This window comes from Phalacrocorax carbo, chromosome 2, assembly GCF_963921805.1.
Source record: "Phalacrocorax carbo chromosome 2, bPhaCar2.1, whole genome shotgun sequence".
Taxonomy (NCBI): Eukaryota; Metazoa; Chordata; class Aves; order Suliformes; family Phalacrocoracidae; genus Phalacrocorax; species Phalacrocorax carbo.
The window spans coordinates 79,475,453-79,496,977 of record NC_087514.1 but is presented as its reverse complement, the minus strand read 5'-3'; the positions used below and the strand labels follow the sequence as shown (position 1 = coordinate 79,496,977).

The following is a 21,525-nucleotide window of genomic DNA, read 5'->3' as shown; positions in this document are numbered from 1 at the left end:
ATGTGGCGCCTCTAGCGGACCTTTCTGGAAGCATCCGGCTCGGTGGGAGTTGCGCGGCGCTGGCGGCCCCGTCCCCCAGCGCGGGGGGGGGGGGGCAGGAGGAGGACAAGGGTGCTGTATTAGGTAGAATCCGGCCGCCAAACGCGGCAGCAGCGGCCTGCACTGGGTGCCGTGAAGGCGAAGGGTACGGACAGGCACACGGCAGGAAGGTACGCGCTGCTCCTCTCCGAAGCGCCTTCAGAAAGCTTTCGGTGTTCCCCCCCGCATAGCGAAGTGGTATTGCCCTCCCCGATAAATACTGCCGGCGGGGCACAGGGTGGGGGGTGCTTCGGTTCCGCGGGAGCGGGCCGCGGTAGGGCGGGAGGTCCGGCAGCCGGGGGTGTGGTTCTCGGGGGGGGGAAAAGGTTCCTCCTTAAGGGCAGAGCGGTGGATAACTGCTTAGGGACGCTTCTCTGAGCGCGGGGTGGCGGGCGGGACGGTCTATGCCCGCGCTGTTGCGGGGCGTGCTGCTGCCCGGCCGGCTGGGAAGAACCATGGGGTTAAATGGAAATGGCTTTCCTGCCCTGAAACGTTGACCTAGTGCTTCAGCATCTCAAAAGCGGTGGTAGTAATGCTTCCCTCGGGTCTAGGGATCAGCTAAAGGGATGTACATTTTTTTCCTGGTACTGTATCTCCTTGATATAATACACTGCTTTGTCTTAAGTAAGCCCATAATAAAGCTTTTAAAGAAAACCCTCTTTAACATTGTCTCTAGGTGTGATGTCCCAGGCGCCAGCGAGCGAGAGGCAGGCAGCAGGCCTGCGGGAGGACTGTGAGGGCGGCCGCAGAAGGCGACGCTGGGGGCTGTTGGCCACTGCCGGTGTCGGTGGGAGCTTGGTGGCACTCTATGCTGTGGTCACCCCCTTCGTGACCCCGGCTCTGAGGAAAGTGTGCCTGCCCTTTGTTCCTGCAACATCCGCTCAGATCCAGAATGTGCTGAAAATGTTAGAGAACAGAAGCGGCTCTTTAGTTGACATTGGTAGCGGGGATGGCCGTATTGTAAGTTATGGGCATCGCCTTCCTTTTATATTGCCTCTCAAAAAAGTGCCACATGCTCTAGTCGTGGCTGCTGTTTGCTCATATTAATGAATATCTTGTCCTTGGCATCTGGTGTTCTTGAGCCTTATGAAAAGGCTCAAAGCTGAGAAATGGTTACATTCAGTTTAGATGAGTAATCAATATTTTTTTGTTTCAGTCTTCCTTGCAGCTTGACAAGGTAGTGTACAAAATGATAACCTCATCCTGTTGGCTGGAGGGAATTTCATTCACATGAAAAGATGCGATCAAAGTATTGGCATTGTGATTGCCAAAGAGCTGTGATTCTACTCAGGTTCATAGCTGCAGCACATGAGGCTGTGAGATTAAACAGCATTGTGCTTTTGGAGATGCAGCTCTATATTTACTATATAAATGTGATTAAAGAACAAGAGAGAATGAGAAATGAGTGAGAGATTAAAAAAAATGAAAATCCTGGTATTGTTAGACCTGTAGTTTTTACACTGTTGTGCAGTGCTGGCTGCCTGGCTTCAAAATCAGTGTGGTGGAACTAGAATAATTACCAAGAGAAATGGTGAGAATCACCAAATGGCCAAAGTGTGCTTCCAGGACATGGTCTGAAACACAGTTTGTGAAATGTGGTGGCGAGGGTATGGTGGAGGATGGTGTGCTTCTGATGTTTTGTGTACTATTTCATAACTGTCTGCTCCAAGTCAGTTTTAGCTACAGGATGATGCAGTAAGTGGGTTTTTGATGGAAACAAGTAAGTTCTCGAATGCTACCTGTCATGGTTTTAGCTGGGATAGAGTTAATTTTCTTCACTGCAGCTGGCATAGTGCTGTGCTTTGGACTTAGTATGAAACATCATGCCCAGTACATTAACTGGGAGGAGCTGGTGGGGGGAGGGAGGCAGCAATCGTGGCTTGGGGACCGGCAGCATTGGTCAGTGAGTGGTGAGTGGTTCTATCATTTGTGTTTGCTTTTTTCTCTTTCTCCCTTTTCCTTTTTGTTATATTGTCATTTTTGTTATTATTATAATAATAACTATAATTATTATTTTATTTTAACTATTAAGCTGTTCTTATCTCAACCCCCAAGTTTTGTTTTTTGCTTTTGCTCTTCCGATTCTCTTCCCTATCCCACAGGGGTGGGGGGAGTGAGCAAGCAGCTGCGTGCTGTTTAGTTGCTGACTGGGGCTGAACCACAGCAGTCCTACCTTGACCTTAGAGGCACGGGTACGTGAGGGAAAAAGCTGACATACTGGGCATGACGTTACATGATATGGAATATCCCTTTGGCCAGTTTGAATCAGCTCTCTCAGCTGTGCCCCCTCCCCTCCCGGCTTCTTGTGCACCCGGCAGAGCATGGGGAGCTGGAAAAGTCCTTGACTGGTACAAACACTACCCAGCAACAACTAAAGCATCGGTGTGTTATCAACATTGTTTTCATACTAAGTCCAAAGCACAGCACTGTGCCAGCTGCAGTGAAGAAAATTTCTATCCCAGTGAAAACCATGACACTACCTTTGTCCATATTTTGGGTGAATGAGTCAATCATTTGCCATACTAAAAAATTTGAGTTGGAAATCCAAATCTGTGAAGGTGGCTTAGAAGAAATTGTGCCAGAGTAAGAAACGGAAAAGCCCGTAGGTACAAGAGAACTGCAGTTTCTGATGCTCTCTGCTCAGTATTCTGGCAGCTGATCCTCATCTGAGGCATCTAATTTGACTGGTTACTGCGTGCTTAATTCTGATTTTATATATATACACACACGCACATATATGGGTAAAAATGTCAGATTCTTTTAGTGTATTTGCAAATGCTGTGTGCATGATGGAAGGCGCATTATTTCAATAGCGTGAAACACACTGTCCAGGTAATTGTGTTTGATAAGTTCTGTTAAGAAATGTGTGCTTCTTCCTGATTTCACCTTGCCTGTTCTGTAATTCATAGTTAAATTATCATTTAAACCTTAATTTTAGAAACTGGTGCCTTTTTCTATTTTCCTTAACCTTTTTCATCTTCTAAAAATCAGTAGGCTTTGATCTTGTTTGAAGACCCTTGCAATATAGTTTCACAATTCTAAATCTTAATGTCTAATTCAGAGGAATGTCTTTGAAAATCTGTTATCTGAATTACCTTTTGCCTTTTAAAATGATATATGAAGCTTAGCATTGGATGAAAGCTATATGGAGATTTATGTGGTTTTTTTCAGTTTTTTAACCTACATTTAAATTTTTGACCTACCTTTTTTAAAATGTAGGTCAACACATTACTTCCATACTCTTTCTATTGGGAGGTCATTTTGCCTGTTTCAGGGGTCTCTTGAGTGTCTACCCATCACTGCTTTTCAAATAATTTAAGTGCTCTAATTTTGAGTTTTTCTGCTTGTGTATTTCACTGTTCTCTCCATGGTCCTTTTTGGTACTGTTTAATTCCAAGGCAGTGTCATGAATATGTTTAATTAAACTTTTATATAAATCATAGATACACTGCGGGCTTTCAGCTTTGTCCTGTGTCGTGCTTTAACCCCAGGCACTGCCCAGCAGCTTGCTCAGCCTCCCCCCGGTGGGGTGGGGGAGAGAATTGGAAGAGTAAAAGTGAAAAAACTTGTGGGTTGAGATAAGAACAGTTTAATGATTGAAATAAAATGCAATAATAATAAATTGTAATGAAAAGGACAACAGCAAAGAGAGGAACAAAACCCAGGAAAAACAAGTGATGCAACGACTCACCACCTGCCAAGTGATGCCCAGCCAGTCCCTGCTCAGCGATTGCTGCCCCATGGCCAACTCCCCACAGCTTATATACCGAGCATGATGCCATATGGTATGGAATATCCCTTTGGCCAGTTGGGCTCAGCTGTCCTGGCCGTGCCCCCTCCCAGCTTCTTGCGCACCTCTTTGCTGGCAGGGCATGGGAAGCTGAAAAGTCCTTGTCTTAGTATAAGCACTGCTTAGCAAGAACTAAAACATAAGTGTGTTATTAACATTATTCTCATAATAAATCCAAAACACAGCACTCTACCAGCTACTAGGAAGAAAATTAACTCTATCCCAGCTGAAATCAGGACACCTTGTGAATGTTTTAAGTGGTTCCTTTTGTTCTATATACATATCTATAAAAATTTCAAAGGGACTAGTCAATTAGTAAAATATAGTTTGAGTTTTTGTTCATTATACTAATAATCTGTTGGGGATTAAAATGTGAGTGACTTACAAAAGTGTATTATTTTGATTTATATTGTAAATAAAACTATACGCTCCTACTTAGACGAATATACTTTCTCTGGTTCGAAGTGACGATTTATTTTCTTCCTTGTAGGTGATAGCAGCTGCAAAAAGGGGATTCAAAGCTGTTGGTTATGAATTAAATCCCTGGCTAGTCTGGTACTCCAGATACCGTGCCTGGAGAGATGGGGTACATCAGAACACCAAATTTTATATTTCAGACTTATGGAAGGTAGGTAGTGCAGTATGTAAGACAAGTCTGGATTTTTTGAGAGATTTCTATTATTTGGAAGTAGTTTCCTGAAAGAACCAGAATGCTGCCTGGCCAGAAGGTGCTGTGTTGGACTTTGAGAAAAGCACTCAAGCCTGTGGAAACGAAGTTCAGAGCACAATACACTGCTCTGCTGGTTTTGTGCTTCAGTGAAGTGCTGTCCTTTTTCAGTACAGGCTCCTCAAGCGTGCTCAGACATGCTTGTGCCTGAAGAATGACATGGGGTGCCGTAATGTCAGGCACTGGGAGCTGATTCTGTGGAGTCAGTAACAAGACTTACCTAATATGCAAGATCACAACCTCATCTGACGTTTCATTAGACATGTTCTTGTCTAGCTGTGCAATGTGTTACCTGGTTTTGAGTGTTGCTTTAGGGTAACTTACATACATGTGACTGAGGTTTTTTGATAATTTTCAATCATTTGAGTCACAATCCCTTCTTTAACAGGGCACACTTTTTTGGGTCATACTTAGGTGGGCCTCTCCCCTGCTATTTGTGTCAGATATGGGGTTTTCAACTTTTTTTTTTGTTGTTGTGGGTTTGGTTTGGTTTTTTTAAGAATGGTGTTTTGTAATGGGTAAAGTGGATACCAGGAATTCTGGGGAGAAGTGTGAATGTACTGTCTTTATCTTTGTTCGGAGAGGAGCACAGGAAAACTTCATGGCACTGACTGGAAGAACCCAGGCATTGGAATGCCTGGCAAGTTTTTATAGCTAGCTAACATTTTACAAAAGTGGGGGTAAACTTAAAAGCATATGTCATTTTAACATATACAGTAGTTATGAAAAAACATAGTCATGAGTAAAATCATGTAGGTATTTTCTAAATTAATACTTTCTGTGCCATTAGAATTGGTGCCATGTTCTTGGCCAGGCGGTAGAAGTTTTCTGCTGTTCAGCAATATAAAGTTGTCTTTATCTGGAAATCTGTGTGATGAAAAGTTGATATGGGATCTCCTTCCTTTTTTTTTGGTTTAAATCCCTGTTGAAAGGGGCGCAGTTAGAAGGATTAGGAGAAAAGAATAGTGAGAACTTCTCCAGATATAAATGCCATTTTCATTAAGACTTGTTCTTGAATTTTTTTTTTAGGTTTCTTTCTCCCATTATACAAATGTTGTTGTTTTTGGGGTACCTCAAATGGTAAGTTTACTATTTTTACATCGTTTAATTACTTTAATACCAAGGCATTCAGTGTTAGTACATTCAACTGCAAAATGAACCAACCTGCAGAATGTCAAAGGTAGTCAGTACTAATATTTTGCTATTTCATTGTTGCTTACTAATGTCCGTGATAAAATATGTGACAGCATGTGGACTGGAGCTTTGAAAATATGCATGTTTTTTTGATAGGTATTTTCTGTCCATTAGTTCAGAACCAAAATGAAAACTGCTGTGCTGAAGTTGCTTGAGGGGAAGGTGATAAACTGGTTCTTGAAAATTTCAGTTTTTCATTCTGAAAAAACGAGGAGGTTGCAGGGAGAGGATGGAGTAGGAAAGTGTCTACAGTTGATTTTTGGGAACCTTGTTAGAGGAGAGTATTGAACTTTGCTAATGAGGTTCTCAAAAAACCAGATCACCTCAAATAGGCCAGCAGCTGGCATATTGAAATAATCTCATGCCCATGTTAGGCTGTAAGAGTTTAGGAAGGGAGACAAATACTTCAGGTGTAATTGTTAGAGCGCAAGTCCACAAATTCTTTGCCCTTTAGGAAAGATGTGCAGCCTACGTTCATTGTGCCCCTGGGGAAAATGCGTTCTTCAAAACTGGTGCATAAAATGAGTTGCGTAGTGACTGCTTGAGTGATATATTCGATAAATTCAGCCAGACTATACATTCCCTTTGGCTTTTGGCTTGATCTAGTTTTCTTTTTCTTTTCACCAGAAGAGAGAAAAATCTTAAATGTTGAAATATTCTTGATATTTTGATTTAGTAGAATCTTCCATATAGGTTGAATGCATATGGAGGAGTAAAACAAATATACTTCTGTATTGCTTCTTCCTCTACTAAGGCAGACGTGGGGTGGAGTGAAGAGCTTTATGTGATGCTATGCTGTACAGTATACACTGGTAATATTTCTGTAGTAGTAACGGGAAGATGCAGCAAGGAGCATAGTAAAGCTTCCCTATTCTCTGCTTGTTTTTTAAAGTGTTGGAATTAAATACCTACTCCAGATTCAAATTGTAATGTGTGTTGGAAACTGAAGGAAAAATGCATTTGCCCCTCTACTTTTGTGGGGGGTGTATTAGTGAGAACTACGATGTTACTTGTGCGGCAGATGTTGCCAGGTTTGGATGTTACGTGCTCTCTAGCTTGAGTTCCAGGAGGGGGCAGTATAAATATTTGAATTTGCAGTCAGAAATTCTGCAGTTGCACTGAGGGGAAAAGTGAGGGTGAAAAAGGATATTTCAGTAAACTAGAAATAAACAAATGCCCTGGGAAAATGTGGGTAAACCTAGCAGAAATACTGGCTTAACTTTAAATGTGATAGTATAAAGTGGGATAGATTAGTAACAGATAACGATAGAAGGAGTAGCTATAGGGCTCAGAATAACTTCAGTAAATTCAGTAAGTAGTAGGCTAAATTATTCCAGTAAAAATACTGTCATAAGTATAACAGATCCAAACACGTGAAGTACTGTGTTTCCTGAGCATTCATTTGCTCATGATCCCCTTTAAATTTACTTCAGAAGTTGTAAATGCTTAGCCTCCTGAATGATTAAGCATTGGTTTTCTAGAAACTTGAATGCATTTTCTGTTTGGGGATTGTGTTTTGTTTTTTTATTGAGGGCAATAGATCTCTTTAGCTTTTTTACTGCTACTGGTCTGATTTGATGCTGTCACACAGTGCTTTTATTTCATATCCAAGATTAGCACACAGAATTTGGATTTATTGATCTTCAGGGAAGACTGAGACCTCTCTGTTCTTGCAAGCATCGGGGTGAAAGTGTGTTTATGAGTCATTGCAGAGAGACTTTTACTTGTTCAGGGTGGAATGACAGAATTCTTACAGGTGTTCATGTTCACAGCTTCTGTGTATCTTAACTGATTATATTCTGTACAAAAGGTTTACTAAACTGTTCACTTATGTAGACATACCAAAAAACCCCAACCCTGGCTTGATATAAAACATAGTATGATTATAACACCTAATGTTACAGAGAGATTTAGCTTAAAAACTAGTTTTACTGTTTGGTTCAAGGATACAATTCTTTTTGGCTGAACTGTTAATGATGTTTTCTAATTTGAGCTAATAGAGACATGAGATGTCACTGATTTTCATAATTACTCATTAAAAATTAGGCTATATTTGTAATTTCTATAACAACTTAGTTCATCCTTTTCTGGTGTCTCAGCTCAGTTTGAGATGCCAAAGAGGGCTTATTTTTCTAGTTTATTTAAGGTGTAGTAGCAAAAATGTTTAAAAGCATTTGCTGTGTGTATGAAATCAGAGCATAGAATGCTTAAAAATACTCAGAGGTAACTCTTTTATATATTAGATCTATGGCTATAATTTTTGTGAAATATTCCATTGTAAGCTTAAATGTAGCTATAATAGGATGTTACATCAAAGGCACACCCTGTACGTATGTGATAGTGGAAGCTGTCTGCAGCCTTTGGAAATATATTTTCTTCAGTCTTGTTTTCTAATAATGCTCTGTTGTGTTTTTTTGCTTTTTGGTGAAAGTTTTATGTACTTTATGTCCTTCATGACTTGAATTGAGCTGTATTTGTAAATAATTACTGTTCTTTTAACCTTTTAAAATCTAAATGTTGTGTCATGATATCAAAATAAATAGATATTTACATGTAATAGAAGTTACCTGTGGAGCTTGCTGTTATAATTACTCCCTGAAATAGACACAGTATGAATAAAAGGAATTCCAAATGGATGTTCACTGATCTGCTTAAGCATAACATCAGATTTTTCCAGAGGACAAAAATGGCTAAATCTGTCAAGTTTCATTTTTTTCTTTTTCCCAGAACATAATCACTCTCTGGGATGGGAAGAAAATTACTTTGAAGTCTAGATGTGTTAATTCACTTAATCCATAGCAGAATTTGTGAAGTATTTACTGGAGATAGAGTATCTGACTAGGCAGGGTGTTGCTGTGTTCTGGAAGAGTAGTGATATTTCCCTTGACTTGCATACCTACTCAATTTTTGCAAATGGAGGAAAGCTAGACTGTAGGTGTTTAACCAAGGAGAGTTGCACAGTGGTATTTGACACGGTCCTGCCAACATCCTTCTCTCCATATTGGAGAGAGATGGATTTGATGGGTGGACTTGTTCGGTGGATAAGGAGTTGGCTAGATGGTCACATCCAGAGAGGGGTGGTCAATGGCTCAATGTCCAGATGGAGACTGGCGGCAAGTGCTGTCCCTTGGGAGTCCGTATTGGGACCAGTACTGTTTAATATCTTCATCAATGACATAGTGGGATCAACTGCACCCTCAGCAAGTTTGCAGATGACACTAAGCTGAGTGGTACAGCTGACACGCTTGAGGGATGGGATGTCATCCAGAGAGACCTGGACAAGCTCAAGAAGTGGGCCCATGTGAACTTCATGAGGTTCAATGAGGCCAAGTGAAGGTCCTGCACCTGGATTGGGGCAACCCCTGGTATCAATACAGGCCAGGGATGAAGAGATTGAGAGTCGTCCTGCAGAGAAGGACTTGGGGGTACTGGTGGATGAAAAGCTGGACATGAGCCAACAATGCACTAAGAGCCCATGAAACCAGCTGTATCCTGGGCTGTATCAAAGGAAGCGTGGCCAGCAGGTCGAGGGAGGTGATTCTGCCCCTCTACTCTGCTCTGATGAGACCCCACCTGGAGTGCTGTGTCCAGCTCTGGGGTCTTCGGCACAGGAAAGACATGGACCTGCTGGAGCGGGTCCAGAGGAGGGCCACAAAAATAGTTGGAGGTATGGAACAGTTCTATGAAGAAAGGCTGAGAGAGTTGGGGTTGTTCAGCCTGGAAAAGAGAAGGCTCTGGGGAGACTTTATTGTGGCCTTTCATAATTGAAGCGGGCTTATAAGAAAGGTGGGGACAAACTTTTTAGTAGGCCCTGTTGTGATAGGACAAGGGGTAACGGTTTTAAACTAGAAGAGGGTAGATTGAGACTAGATATAAGGAAGAAATTTTTTTACAGTGAGGGTGGTGAAACACTGGAACAGGTTGCCCAGAGAGGTGGCAGACGTCTCATCCCTGGAAATGTTCAAGGTCAGGTTGGACGGGGCTCTGAGCAAACTGATCTGGCTGAAGATGACCCTGCTCACTGCAGGGGATTTGGACTAGATGACCTTTAAAGGTCCTTTGCAACCCAAACTATTCTATGATTCTATAATTCTGTATGCTGTTCCATACAGTGCTGCTGCAGGGGCTTACATGTGTATGTCACCAGGCTGGAGCCAGCAAAGCTTAGCTTCAGTAGTATTTAACATACCAGTACTTTACCATACAGTGACAGCAGAATATTTGCTTTGGGTTGTTGGCTGTGTGATGTTTTGAGTGTCCCAGGATCTGTCTTGGGATTAGACTGGAAATTGAGAGGCACTGGCTTTTGAGTATCACAAAATGGTTGATGTGACTTGGAGTGTCATAAATAGCATAAATTCAGGGAGCTGAAATTCCATTCTCTACAGAGAAGAATCCCACTGAAGAGAATAATGAATTGAAACATGCAAAGTGTTTTCTTAATTTGTGCATTGGTTTGGTGTTTGTTTTTTTTTTTTTAATCTAAGGGATTGTCTACAGTTTTTGATCAGCTTTTTAGAATTTAGGGTTACTGTTTTCTTGATATCACCAATCAGGGCACAATGACCATTTCCTAATTTTAGATATTCTTTGTCAAGGCATCAAAGCCAAAATGTATATCATGAATACTTACCTAAATTTCTTTCCAAAAAACCCTCAGAGATTGGACTTCTCTTGAACACTTGTACTAGATTCTAAAGAGAATGCTTCTGTTTTTTACTGCTTCTGAAAGCTTTTTATTGTTGCTCAACAGATGCCACAGTTGGAGAAGAAGCTGGAAGAAGAACTTGAGTGTAATGCCAGAATCGTTGCCTGTCGTTTTCCTTTCCCTTGCTGGATCCCAGATCATACTACTGGAGAGGGAATAGACACTGTGTGGGCCTATGATTTGAAGTGTTCTAGAGGATGTGAAACAAAAAGCTTGGAAATTACACCAGAGGCAGAATCCTAAACATCTAATTTGGGTTTTTGTACTGAATTTTTTGGCTTTGACTTCACCTGTTAAAGATAAGATTAATGTGAATAGAGTCCCAGCATTTGGAGATGCATATTCACTGAAATAACTGAAGTATACTGGCTATCTGAAAGCACACAAAGGTTAGTGAAAGGTGTAGTTAAATGGCTTAATGTAGTTAGTAAAAATTATGAGAAAGTTTTATAGAAGCAGAAAACTTTAACATGGAAAATGGGAGAAAACATGGTTTGCTACTGTTCAGGGGAATATATGTGCAAGTTAAAATGCTCAAATTGGCAAACTTAAAGTGTGCTTTTTTTCTGAGCCTACATAGCATTTGGTTTTGGTGTTGGAAGTGGTGTGCAATTGGTTTCTCAAATGAGCTGTGGTTCCCAAATGTCTTCATTATCTATGCCAGGTGGGCATAATGCTGCATGCATCAAACTGGTGCAGACTGAGTGTGATGACGATACCAATGTTTTACACATCAGCCTTGAATGTGTACTTTTTAAAGTTGAATATGACACAACAAGCAAATATAACAAGTTGCTTATTCATTAACACAAGTGCAGCCCTTGATTATCTTCATGTATTTTAATTTAACTTGTTATGTGAAGACAAAACTTCAGAAATGTGCTCTTACTGAACACTTACTGGTCTGAGCCTTTGCAAATGACCATGATTTTTTGTAACCTCTCTGACTTGGGAACGGTTTCAAAAGTCACCTACTTGGCAGCGAAGTGTCACCACTTCTGTGTGGTCAAACCTTGGATAAGGTATGGGTAAGAGTTGTTTACTGGAATATGTCATGAAGGCGCTCTGTGATTCCTAAGCCCGTTGGTCTGACTAGTTCAGTTAAATCTTATCAGACCTCATTTAATTTATAGTGAGAGGGGAAAGGTTTTCAGTCAGCCTTTTTTTGCCCCCTCTACTTTTCTATGCCATCTCATGAGATCTCAAACTCATTGCATCGCTGCATGGCTTTTCCTTGGAAGTGAAGCAAGTTCTCTTCATCTTTTTGCTGATACTGGTTTGCAGTGGAGTACTCTCACTGCCCTGACATTTTCCTTTTCTAACATGGTTACAGCACTTTTCTGTTTTGTAACAGTCTGATTACTTGGTCCTTCGTTTGGTTCCCAGGTAAAGTTTTACTGTTTTCACCCATTAACAGTTAGTCAAAGTTCATAGTTAGCCTCCCCTAGCCCCAGTTAACATATAGACTGTTAAACAGTGACTATGTAAGTTTGTCAGACCTTTGCTTGTATGATACTCATAGAACAAAGCTCAAACAGGCTAGGAAATTGTCACCTAACAAAGTTACCACACCTAAATTACCTCAGGCCAAGAGAAGTGCTGAGACCCTGCAATTTCAGGTAAATACAAAGCCTGTGACATTTTATTAGGCACTGGGAAAGTGCATTTGCTCTACTATAGTATCTGACTTGAAGAGAGGTTAAATGTTATTTGGGATGTGTATTTTATTTTTGGCGAGAGGGGAGGAGGAAGGAGAATTTAAAATACAAATCTACACAGAGATTTGAAATGGAGCTGTCAAATGGTTTTGTCCTGATAACGTATACAGAGCAGAAGAACGGAGCAAATGTATCCGCTCTGGAGTTTACAAAGGAGAGATGATTTCAGCCTCACATGGCAAGGCACAGCTGTAGATGTGGAGACTGTATATGTCGAAGAACACTGATTTTTGGTAAGCAGTCTTTTACAGCTTTTCACTGCGGTGTAACAAAGTACATCTTGTAAAACTGCACTAAACTCTTTTCCATGATTTAAGTGTTAACAATTATTACACAGTGACAGGACAGGGCTACAGTGGCTTATCTCAAATGGCTGACTTTAATATCCCAAGGCAATAAAACTGGAACCTCGAACAAAAGAAATCTGAAACTATTTCTATTGGAAAAACACCATACAAATAGGAAATTAGCTAATTAAGCCAAGTCCTTCCTCAAATGATTATAAAAGAGAAGAGGAGGCAAAAGATTTTGATGCGGTGAATTGTGTCTCATTGGCAGTGCAGTTCTTTGACCCAAGTTTCTACTGCCTACTTTTATTAAAGTTAGTTTGCAGGGAAATAAGCAGATATTTACTTTTTCTGCTGTGTTTGACTATATATTTGTCTGTTGCATTATCATTTGCTCGTTAAAAGGTAAAACTGAATTTCTCAATTCTACCTGTGGTAAAGACTGCGGGGCATCTACTTCTTAGTTACCACCTATTGCTCCAGAAATATTTGTTGAGGAGGGTGAGATAGAATTAATGCTGTGATGGCCTGAGCTTTAGGAGCAGTAAGTGCTGTCCTCAAGGCAGAGAGATTTATGAATGCTTTTAAAGTAGAGCAGAGGGCTGTTTCTTGCTCTGACCATTTACTTTTGGGCACCTACGCTGAGATAGTGATCTGAAGGTTAGGAATTCCTTATTACATAAGGTAATGTGCTGTATTTCCTGTTTCCATGGCTGAAGTGTGAAATGGAAAGCAAATAGCTCCACTGACACAGGGGGACTGGGAAAGCATTCTCTTGTCATATTGTCCTCAATTTTTCTATCACTTGCTATGTTCATTTGATAGTTTACAAGATAAAATATTTAACTGTGACTTCAGTTATCACTGTATGGATTATTATGTTGAAAAGCTTCCAATTGCTAGGGTAATGTATTATGATTTTATTGATATGCTACTTCAGAGTACAAATTTGTTTCTTCTGAAAACCAGGAAGACTTTAGAGAAATGGCTTAATCAAATTATAGTGTAGGTCTGAAGCCAAAAGAAGGAAACCTTCAAGCTACACATGCTGTTCAATACCAAAATAATTCAGATACACATAAAAACCTATAGTTTATCTTTGTTTATGTCTTCTAGTAAATCACTTGCCTTTTGGGAGTTACTTGTTTTATTCCTTCCTTGCCCTGCCAGATCTTAGCAAAGAAGCTGCTACATTGCTGAATGAGTAATGCTTTCCTGAAATATTGTAGAATTTGACCTGTTTGAAAATAATACAGGTCAGAGTTCTTCAGGAGTCAGACTTTCAAACTGTTTGGGTTTTGTTTGTTTTTTTTTTTTTTTACATCATGTCCCCACAGGCTTTGTGATGCACGGTCACTTGTACGAATGCAGCATCTGAGTGTTGCAATTCTAATTGTGTAGTTGTCTGTTTTGCATTAATTGGCTTTCTAGGGAGAACAGAGGGGTATGGCTACAAGAGAGCCATCTGATACACAGGTTGCTCACCATACTGCACAGTCACTACAGCTCCACAGCAATGTGAACCAAGCTTGTCCAGACTTGCTCGTGAAACGTGCACATATTTTGTGATCTTCAGGCATTTCTGTATTGCTGGGTGTATTGAAGTTCTTGACCTATCCTATGGACTGATTATGCTGCCACTTAACTTCCTTGGAGCATTATTAGATTAATCCTTGTCTCTGAACTGCTGTTTATTTCTGACTCATGAGTTGTAGCCAGGTAAGACGGTACAGAATCAAGTTTAAAATAAAGTGCCATATTTCACAAGCCAGCTGAATGAGTATGGTTTGGAAAAAAGTTCCAAAGCCCTGGCTTTGGGAAAGTCTTTCAACTTTAATGAAGGGCACAGCTCAGGAGGTGACAGAGGTCTCCTGAATTCTGCATAAATTTTTTGAGAACAACTTGGGCTTTGCATTTCTCATGTGTGTTCTTCAAAAATTTTTCACTGTGACACCGTTCTAAGGTCTACAAGGGAAGTAAGCAGAGGTAGCATTTTATATTTTGAGCTGTGGGAGGAAAGGAGGAAGGGAATCTTATGGTGCAAGTATGGCAGTTTGAACTATTTCAAAAGCAGTTTGACAGATTTGCACATCAGCTGTGCATATTTCTCATTGGATAGTTGCGCCCATACTAAGAATGGACTGTGATGAGCATTCACTCAGAAATGGGTTCATGTCTGATACCATTACACTAATTATTGATACATCACCTCATACTTCCATAGTTTCACTTTTCGTGATGGTTTACAAATACTGAAGCATTTATTCAAGAAAGGACATGAATCCTTCAAATCTGTGGTTGAAGAGGGCAGCCTAACACCATATTTAATGCCAGTAAATTCTGCTTCGAGTGAGTTCTTTTTCTTTCACATTTGCCAAGTTTGCAATTCTCTAGTTTTATAATGTAGCCCCAACTTGTTTTTCAGAAGTAACATATGTTTCTTCTAGGAGGCTTCTTGAGTTCTTGATAAGACGGTGTGATATCCATGTTTAACTCAAAAATCACCCTTGAGTAAGATAGGTGCAGAATTAATACTTTCAGTATTTTTTTGTATGATAATCTTTCTATTCATCCTTGTATACTTTGCTGAGGGAGACTTACATATGGATAGTTGTAATTTTTTTCTCGGTTTTTATTCTGAATTCTCGCTCTTAGTTCAGTATTTGCTTTTATTTTTTGTATTGTCTTTTTACAGTTTGACAGACTTAATAAATTCATCAGATCTTCTAATTTCCTTTAATTTTGTTTTTGTAAACTAGTTGCCTTTGTTCTTCCAGCAACTTTTCAGGAAGACTAAATATGTTAAGGAATGTTCTTTTTCTCTCTAACATTTTAACATGTATTTAACCTCCTTGATTTATTTAGCAGTCTGTATGCTGACATAGCATGAATTTTGTTTCCAGTAAATGAAAGAAAAACATCCACCCATCTGGTACTTAGACTGACAAATAGCCTCGTTCTACAAGTCTGATTATTTAGTAGTTTTACGGACTTAATTTCACATTTTTATGATATTTCATCACTTGGCAAATGAATACAGGCCTCTTCTCCATTCATTAGTTCTTTGGGTTTGGGTTATTTGTTCAGGTGGGACTTCTGCTCATTTCTTTTTCTTAGTATAATGTTGGAGTTTCTCTTAGAGGCTTTGGTTGAAATGTCAGACTGATGTTTTTCCTGCAAATTGCTGTGTAGTCCTTGAAGAATCACTGTAATACAATCCAGTGAACTGCTGCCATTGGTAAAAATTAAATAAAATCTGCTTACCAGTAAATGTGTGGGATATTTTTCAACTTACTGTATATGTTGTGGTTTTTAAAAATAAAGTAGGATTTTGAAGATAAAGCTTGTGGGATAAAGTTTTGAGGTGAGCAGAGGTCTTTGCAAGGTCAGAAGGAGTAAATTAATGGCTTTCAACCTGAGGTTTGTGGGTACCTTCTGAGGAATCCACAAAAAGTAACTTAAAAAGCAGATCTACTATCAGTACGTTTATATTTGCTACCCGTGGTTGTGTCCTTCCATTGGAAAATTTTAATGCATCTGAAATGATCGGTTGAGAATCCCTGAACTAAAAGTATGGGTTTACATAAGACATTAGCTAAATGGAAATTAGTTTATCAAAGTGAGGTGTCTATTTCTGTTGTTGCTTGCATGGACTGTTGAGCCTTGAACCTCTGCAGTTTATGAATGTATGAGCTTCTGTGTTTCTTCTGGTAAGCTTCAAGGTAAAAATTCATATTTTGCTATGGGAGAGCAGCTGCATGGTTTTGCGCATTCCCATTGCTTTATAATAATTCTAGCTTTTTAATTAATCTATATCTGGTTTAAGGGTCTAATTGCCTTTTTCTTTTTTTTTTAGGAACTGCTTAAATGTGAAAATTATATTTTCAAAACACCTGACCAGCTGCTACTGAAGCCTGTTTAAAAAGCCAACAGATCCCCTGAAACTCCTTAATGCTGTAATGTCTGCAGCTGCCCATGCCAGAACTCTGGTCCAGATGAGCAGAAATGACCATAGCTCTTGCATAAGCTCTCTTTATTCTTGATTTCTTGATTGAAAGTGGAAGTGTGAGGAGAAGACACGAAATGAGTGATTAAAAACTTGAGGGTCGTTTTAAGTTCTGGGATAGTAAAATGTGAGTGGTGTGGCATATAGCTGAAATCCAAGGGGTATTCTCTGTCACTACCACTCTAGCCCCTAAGGTTTGATATTGTCTTTTTTCTTCCAGAAAATTATGTAGCTCTTCTTGAATGTATACCTCTTTTTCTGTCTTTCCCATTGTTTTTTTTTCAAGCTTTTTCAGAGTGTACACAGATCAAAATAATTTATATGTCCAGATGTACCGTTCTCTAAATTGTCTACAGGGACCCTCATCATCTGTGTTCAGGTATATTTTATTGTTTCTTCCTTTTTTTAGCACACATTAGCCAAATTTATACTTGGACTACCTTTATGCTCAATGCATAACTAAGCTTTGTGGGTATGATCAATACCAATTACGTTTATTTGCAAACACAGATCTCACACAGAAGCAGTTCTAAAAAGACTTTGAGCAGGAACAGGACAAGTAATGGTCATGACGTGAAAATACTAATGTTACTTAGTGACAGGGATGGTAGTCTCCTGCCATTGAGGTTCTTTTAATTTCAGTTGTCAGTCTGATATGTCAAGCAAAGACTAGTAGCAAAGCAGCATTGTTGTGTGGTATTTAAAAGAAATATATTTTCTAACACTGTCAACAGAGGCTGCCTTCTGGTTTCATCTAAATTGTTAAGAACTGTTACTGTTCTGATAAAGAGTATGTTGGTGGGAGAATATAATTGGCTGAGCTAATACAACTAGAGAGCATCTTGAAGTGTGTATTCTATAGTACTTTCAGATAATTTCTTTACCCTTTCCTCTTCCCCCCCCAAAAAGATACCTTTAGAGTGACAACATTGCAGATTTAAAATGGCAACTACATTTATCACCCTTAGAAATTATAGATTAGGAAACACCTTCTAATATGAAAAAAGTTGCCCGCTTCAGCAACTAGGTCTTATTTACCATAGTGCATTGAGTATAATGTAGGTCAGATCCAGACTGACTTAACGAACATTTTAAGTTTCTCAGAAAAAGTTAGCACTTCTTGTGGGTCTCCTGGACATGCAATCTGAATTAGGTTGTTTGCTTATTCTAATAAATGCTGATCAAACAGCACTTTTCTCAGGATTATTTGTCTACTGCATGAAAATTAGGTAGTCTAAGCTCTTTCCAGGAAACAGGAAACTTGAACACTGGATTGTTCATGAGGCTTTGTCTATAGCTGTTTTCTTCATGTTTTTCTGTACTTTGGATGACTGTGAACATCAGATAATTGGAGTAGGGACTTTTGCCTGCTTGGGTGATACTTTTATGTGTAAGGACAAAGAACAAATTAGAGGCTGAAACATACCTTTAATCCCTTTCAGGACAACTAATCAAAAGTGATCCTTTCTCTGGTATTGTCTTAATCTGACTGGTAACATTTTCATTTCTGCATGAAAAAAGTAGATGTTGCTTATGATTCATTTACCTATTCTGTTGTATGCCTGAAGAATCTATGTTGGCAATACAAGTCTCTTTCCATTTCTGTCCAAAATACACAGTGGATGTTTTATTGGCCTTGAGAGCCTTTATTACTGTGGTGAGACAGTGTTTCCTCCTGGTCCCTCCAGGTGTTGGATATGCAGGTCATTCACTGTCTGAGCTTGTAATTACCAGGGTTGTGAATGATGCAGCTTTCTTGTTAGGGTGCTCCAAGCAGCGCTGAACCCAAGGATACTGGACCTCGAGCTCTACAGCAGATAGCCCTATCAAAAGTATTGAGCTTCGCTTTGCATTTGTTGTTGTTGTTAGCAGCCTCCTCCTCTCCCTGATCACTAACCCCCACACCAAATAAACAGCCTCCCACCAAACCTCATCCATCAGAAGTGTTCTTTGGTTTTCAGCTGCTGGTGTAAATGGCGGCATTACTTTCCCTCTTTGTCTAGGCCATGGGCCTAGTGAGGCCTTCCCAGCTTGTGCTTCAGTGTAAGCAGGCACAATTTTAACTTCAGCTGTCTCAGTCACGGGTCTGCCTAAGAAATCCTCATAGCCTCTGAAGGCACTGAAACAAGCAGGCTCTGGGTGCTGAAGATTTCCTGAAGCTTGCTGTCTTAACATGATGGGACACAGCATCAACATTTTTATCAGGCTTTTATAAGGACTGCTTTAGCACTGCTGAGTTTGATCTCTCCCCCAACTTAGATAAACTCACTCCAATTTTCACTCTGCCTAATAGTACTAGAGCATTGTTCTTTAGTTTTACAATGCTGTTGTTTTCTGGTACAGCCTAATCATGAACTTTACCTCACTGAAGGGAAGGAACTAAAGCCAGAGTCCTTCCTCTCCAGCACATGCTTAAGAGCAAGGCTCTTTCACTGAGGGGCTTCCCCTTTGAATGTCTCTCAGCAGCACAAAGATCCTGTACCAGTAGAGATGGGAAGGCTTCTCTCAAATTGCTGTTGCTGATACAGGTGCTGTTTGTCAGGACCACTGCTAGGAACGTCTTGGTTTTCCACAAAGACTTGGTATAATTACCTTTGGCTTAAGGTTAGTTCAGGGGGGGTTGATGCTGACTCTGGTATGGAGGCTTGGAGTAGCAGGGGTCTCTCAATCTGTCTGCCTTTATGGGGAATGTCAAAAATAAAGTTTTGCTCCTTACAGTAGCATAATTTCTTTATATACCAGTAAAAATATCACAGTATATTAGTATAATGAAAATATAAGAATAATCTATTGATACTAATACTCTCGCAATAGGCTAAGCTGAATGTTACTGAATGGAGATTTTTAAGTTGGAGAAAGAGACACAGTCCTGTTCTCCCTTCAGTAAGTACATGTTATTCCTAGTAACTGTTAGGGAATTTGTTTGCATATGTTTTGGAAAAAAAAAGTAAGCATAGAAGACAGGAGTTGGAATGCTAGTTATTAGTTTGCATTCAGTCCTGCATTAAAATGCAATGTTTATACAGCAGCATTTGTTCTCAAACTGCTACTGAATAGTAAATCTAGCAACACTTTTGTAGGGTTGTCTGGTATTATCTTCACCCTTTACAACTGCAAAAACTGTAGCAAAGAGCTAATTTGTTCAAGACCACAAAAGCAATCAGTGGCAATGCTGTGATTAAAATGATTAAGACTGCAACTGTGTGTCTGTGTCTACAGCTGAAGAATGTATATTTGAAATGGCTACTCCTGAGGGTGGCAGTGCCTGTGCACTTTCACAACTGATGGAAACAGGGATATAAAGGTCAGATGCTCACATATGCCATTCAGTGCCTTCTTACTGCTTATGACTGTAAGACATAGCACCTACAGCGGGTTGTGTCAGTCAGGTTCATGATCTTGGTTTTGTTTTCTTCAGTCTTTCATTTCTCTTAGCTGTTACCACATTTGATGTCTCATGGTTACTACTTTTAACTGCATTTGGATCCTTCTGTCACTGTTTATACCTGCTACTTATAGTAATACTTACTTCTATTGAAGGGTATGACTTTGTCGTGTACCCCATCTTGGTCTAGTTTTGTGGGAGTCAATCTGTTTCTCTGTTTTGACTATTTCCATTTTTTTATGGCAGAAAAGTTCAAATCTTTGAGCAATTAAATCTGCTGTTAATGGGAGTATTAAATATAAATTGGCTGCAGTCCAGCATAGGTAATGTGACTTTCATATCTTGCAATGTTAAACCTGATGGTCTGGTCCAAAGGGACCAGGGGTGGAGACTGTGATGGAAATACCTTTAAAAGGTTGTAACCTGGGATTGGAGTTGCATGTTATGGAAATTACTATAGCAGGAACCACCCGAACCAATGGAGGACAAGCCTGACAAGAAGCTGCGCAAGTGCAGCAGTGACCTGACCTGAGCTGGCTTTGGTGCCCAGTAACTCCACATAACACCCCACCTCTCCTGTCCTGAGTGACCACCATAAGAGATGGAGCTCAAAGTCATGGACTGCATGAACTCAGTGGACATTTTGTGGACATTTGTGGACACTTAACAGACATTTCACAGGGGTGGTCCATAGCCTGAGGGAATGATACCTGTGTATTGTGTCAAAGGATGGGAAAGGGGTGTTGTGTTAACGATAAGAGTCTGAGGAGTGGCTAGAGGGACACCTTACCGTTGAGTCACGAGGTTCAGACAGGACCCCCTTGCTTTCTAAACTCCTTCTCAGAGAGGAGTCTAGGTGCTGCTAAGTCCAGTCTTAGTCTCAGACTTGGTCAATGGTTTATTTTCTAAGGGTTGTAGAAGTAACCACTCATTAGAGTATTTGTTGTTAGTAACTAATTTGCCAGATGCCCCGGCTGGTGGTGTTCAATGAGAACGATCACAGCTAGATTAATGAATAGTACAATTCATTAAAGCAACAGATAGACAGGTTCTTTGGATTACTGGTGCTAAGATTGCTGGTTACAAGACACACACAAATACTAAGATGATGAGTAGCACTGCTAGGCTACAAATGCATTAAGCAAATATGAAGCATTGGAGATTTAAAGTGAAGCTATAGAGAGGTTTCTAAGGTTTCCTGGGGAAACCGATGGTATACCCAGATGTTTTGATCTTACCCAAAGGCATCCCAGTGGGAGCGGGAAGGAGGCCCAGCCTGTCGACTGGTCCCAGAAGTCAGAGTGGTATGCGATGGTATCTTCCCCAACACCCTCTTTCTTTTCACACATTTTATATTATTTTTCACCTTTCAGGTGGAGCTTGAGTGACTCTAGTCATACATCCCTTTATTATGATTGGTGTAGAATTTCCTCGCTTTACTTTTTTAAAAGCATAGCCTAGAAGAAATTCAAGGCGCATGCCCAGTGAGGGGTGGTCGCACCTTAGAGGCGGGTAACTTTTGGGATGGAGGTGTGTTTTGGTACTATAATGATATTATAATGAGCAAAGTTCACCAAAAGGACAGCATTTTGTCAAAAGTATGATGGACTGTTGGCCATGGGTAGCAAATAT

The 21,525-nt window shown here is 40.1% G+C and overlaps 1 protein-coding gene across 5 annotated transcripts; it reads left to right on the top strand.

Moving 5' to 3' along the window:
* The first annotated feature begins 13 nt into the window (after positions 1 to 13).
* On the top strand, positions 14 to 18,120 carry ATPSCKMT (ATP synthase c subunit lysine N-methyltransferase). Of its 5 annotated transcripts, XR_010371560.1 has the most exons (6): positions 14 to 209; positions 755 to 1,038; positions 4,359 to 4,496; positions 5,625 to 5,675; positions 10,543 to 12,448; positions 16,359 to 18,120. XR_010371560.1 is itself a non-coding variant. In XM_064443367.1 (5 exons), the coding sequence occupies exons 2-5, from the start codon at positions 760 to 762 to the stop codon at positions 10,738 to 10,740; spliced, it is 666 nt and encodes a 221-aa protein (XP_064299437.1). In that variant the 5' UTR covers positions 14 to 209; positions 755 to 759; the 3' UTR covers positions 10,741 to 13,775. The 5 variants fall into 5 exon arrangements, 4 of the variants coding, with proteins under 4 accessions (XP_064299437.1, XP_064299438.1, XP_064299439.1 ...); XM_064443367.1 differs by lacking the exon at positions 16,359 to 18,120 and having other exon boundaries at positions 10,543 to 13,775; XM_064443368.1 differs by lacking the exons at positions 14 to 209; positions 16,359 to 18,120 and adding an exon at positions 326 to 352 and having other exon boundaries at positions 10,543 to 13,775.
* The last annotated feature ends 3,405 nt before the right edge of the window (positions 18,121 to 21,525 follow it).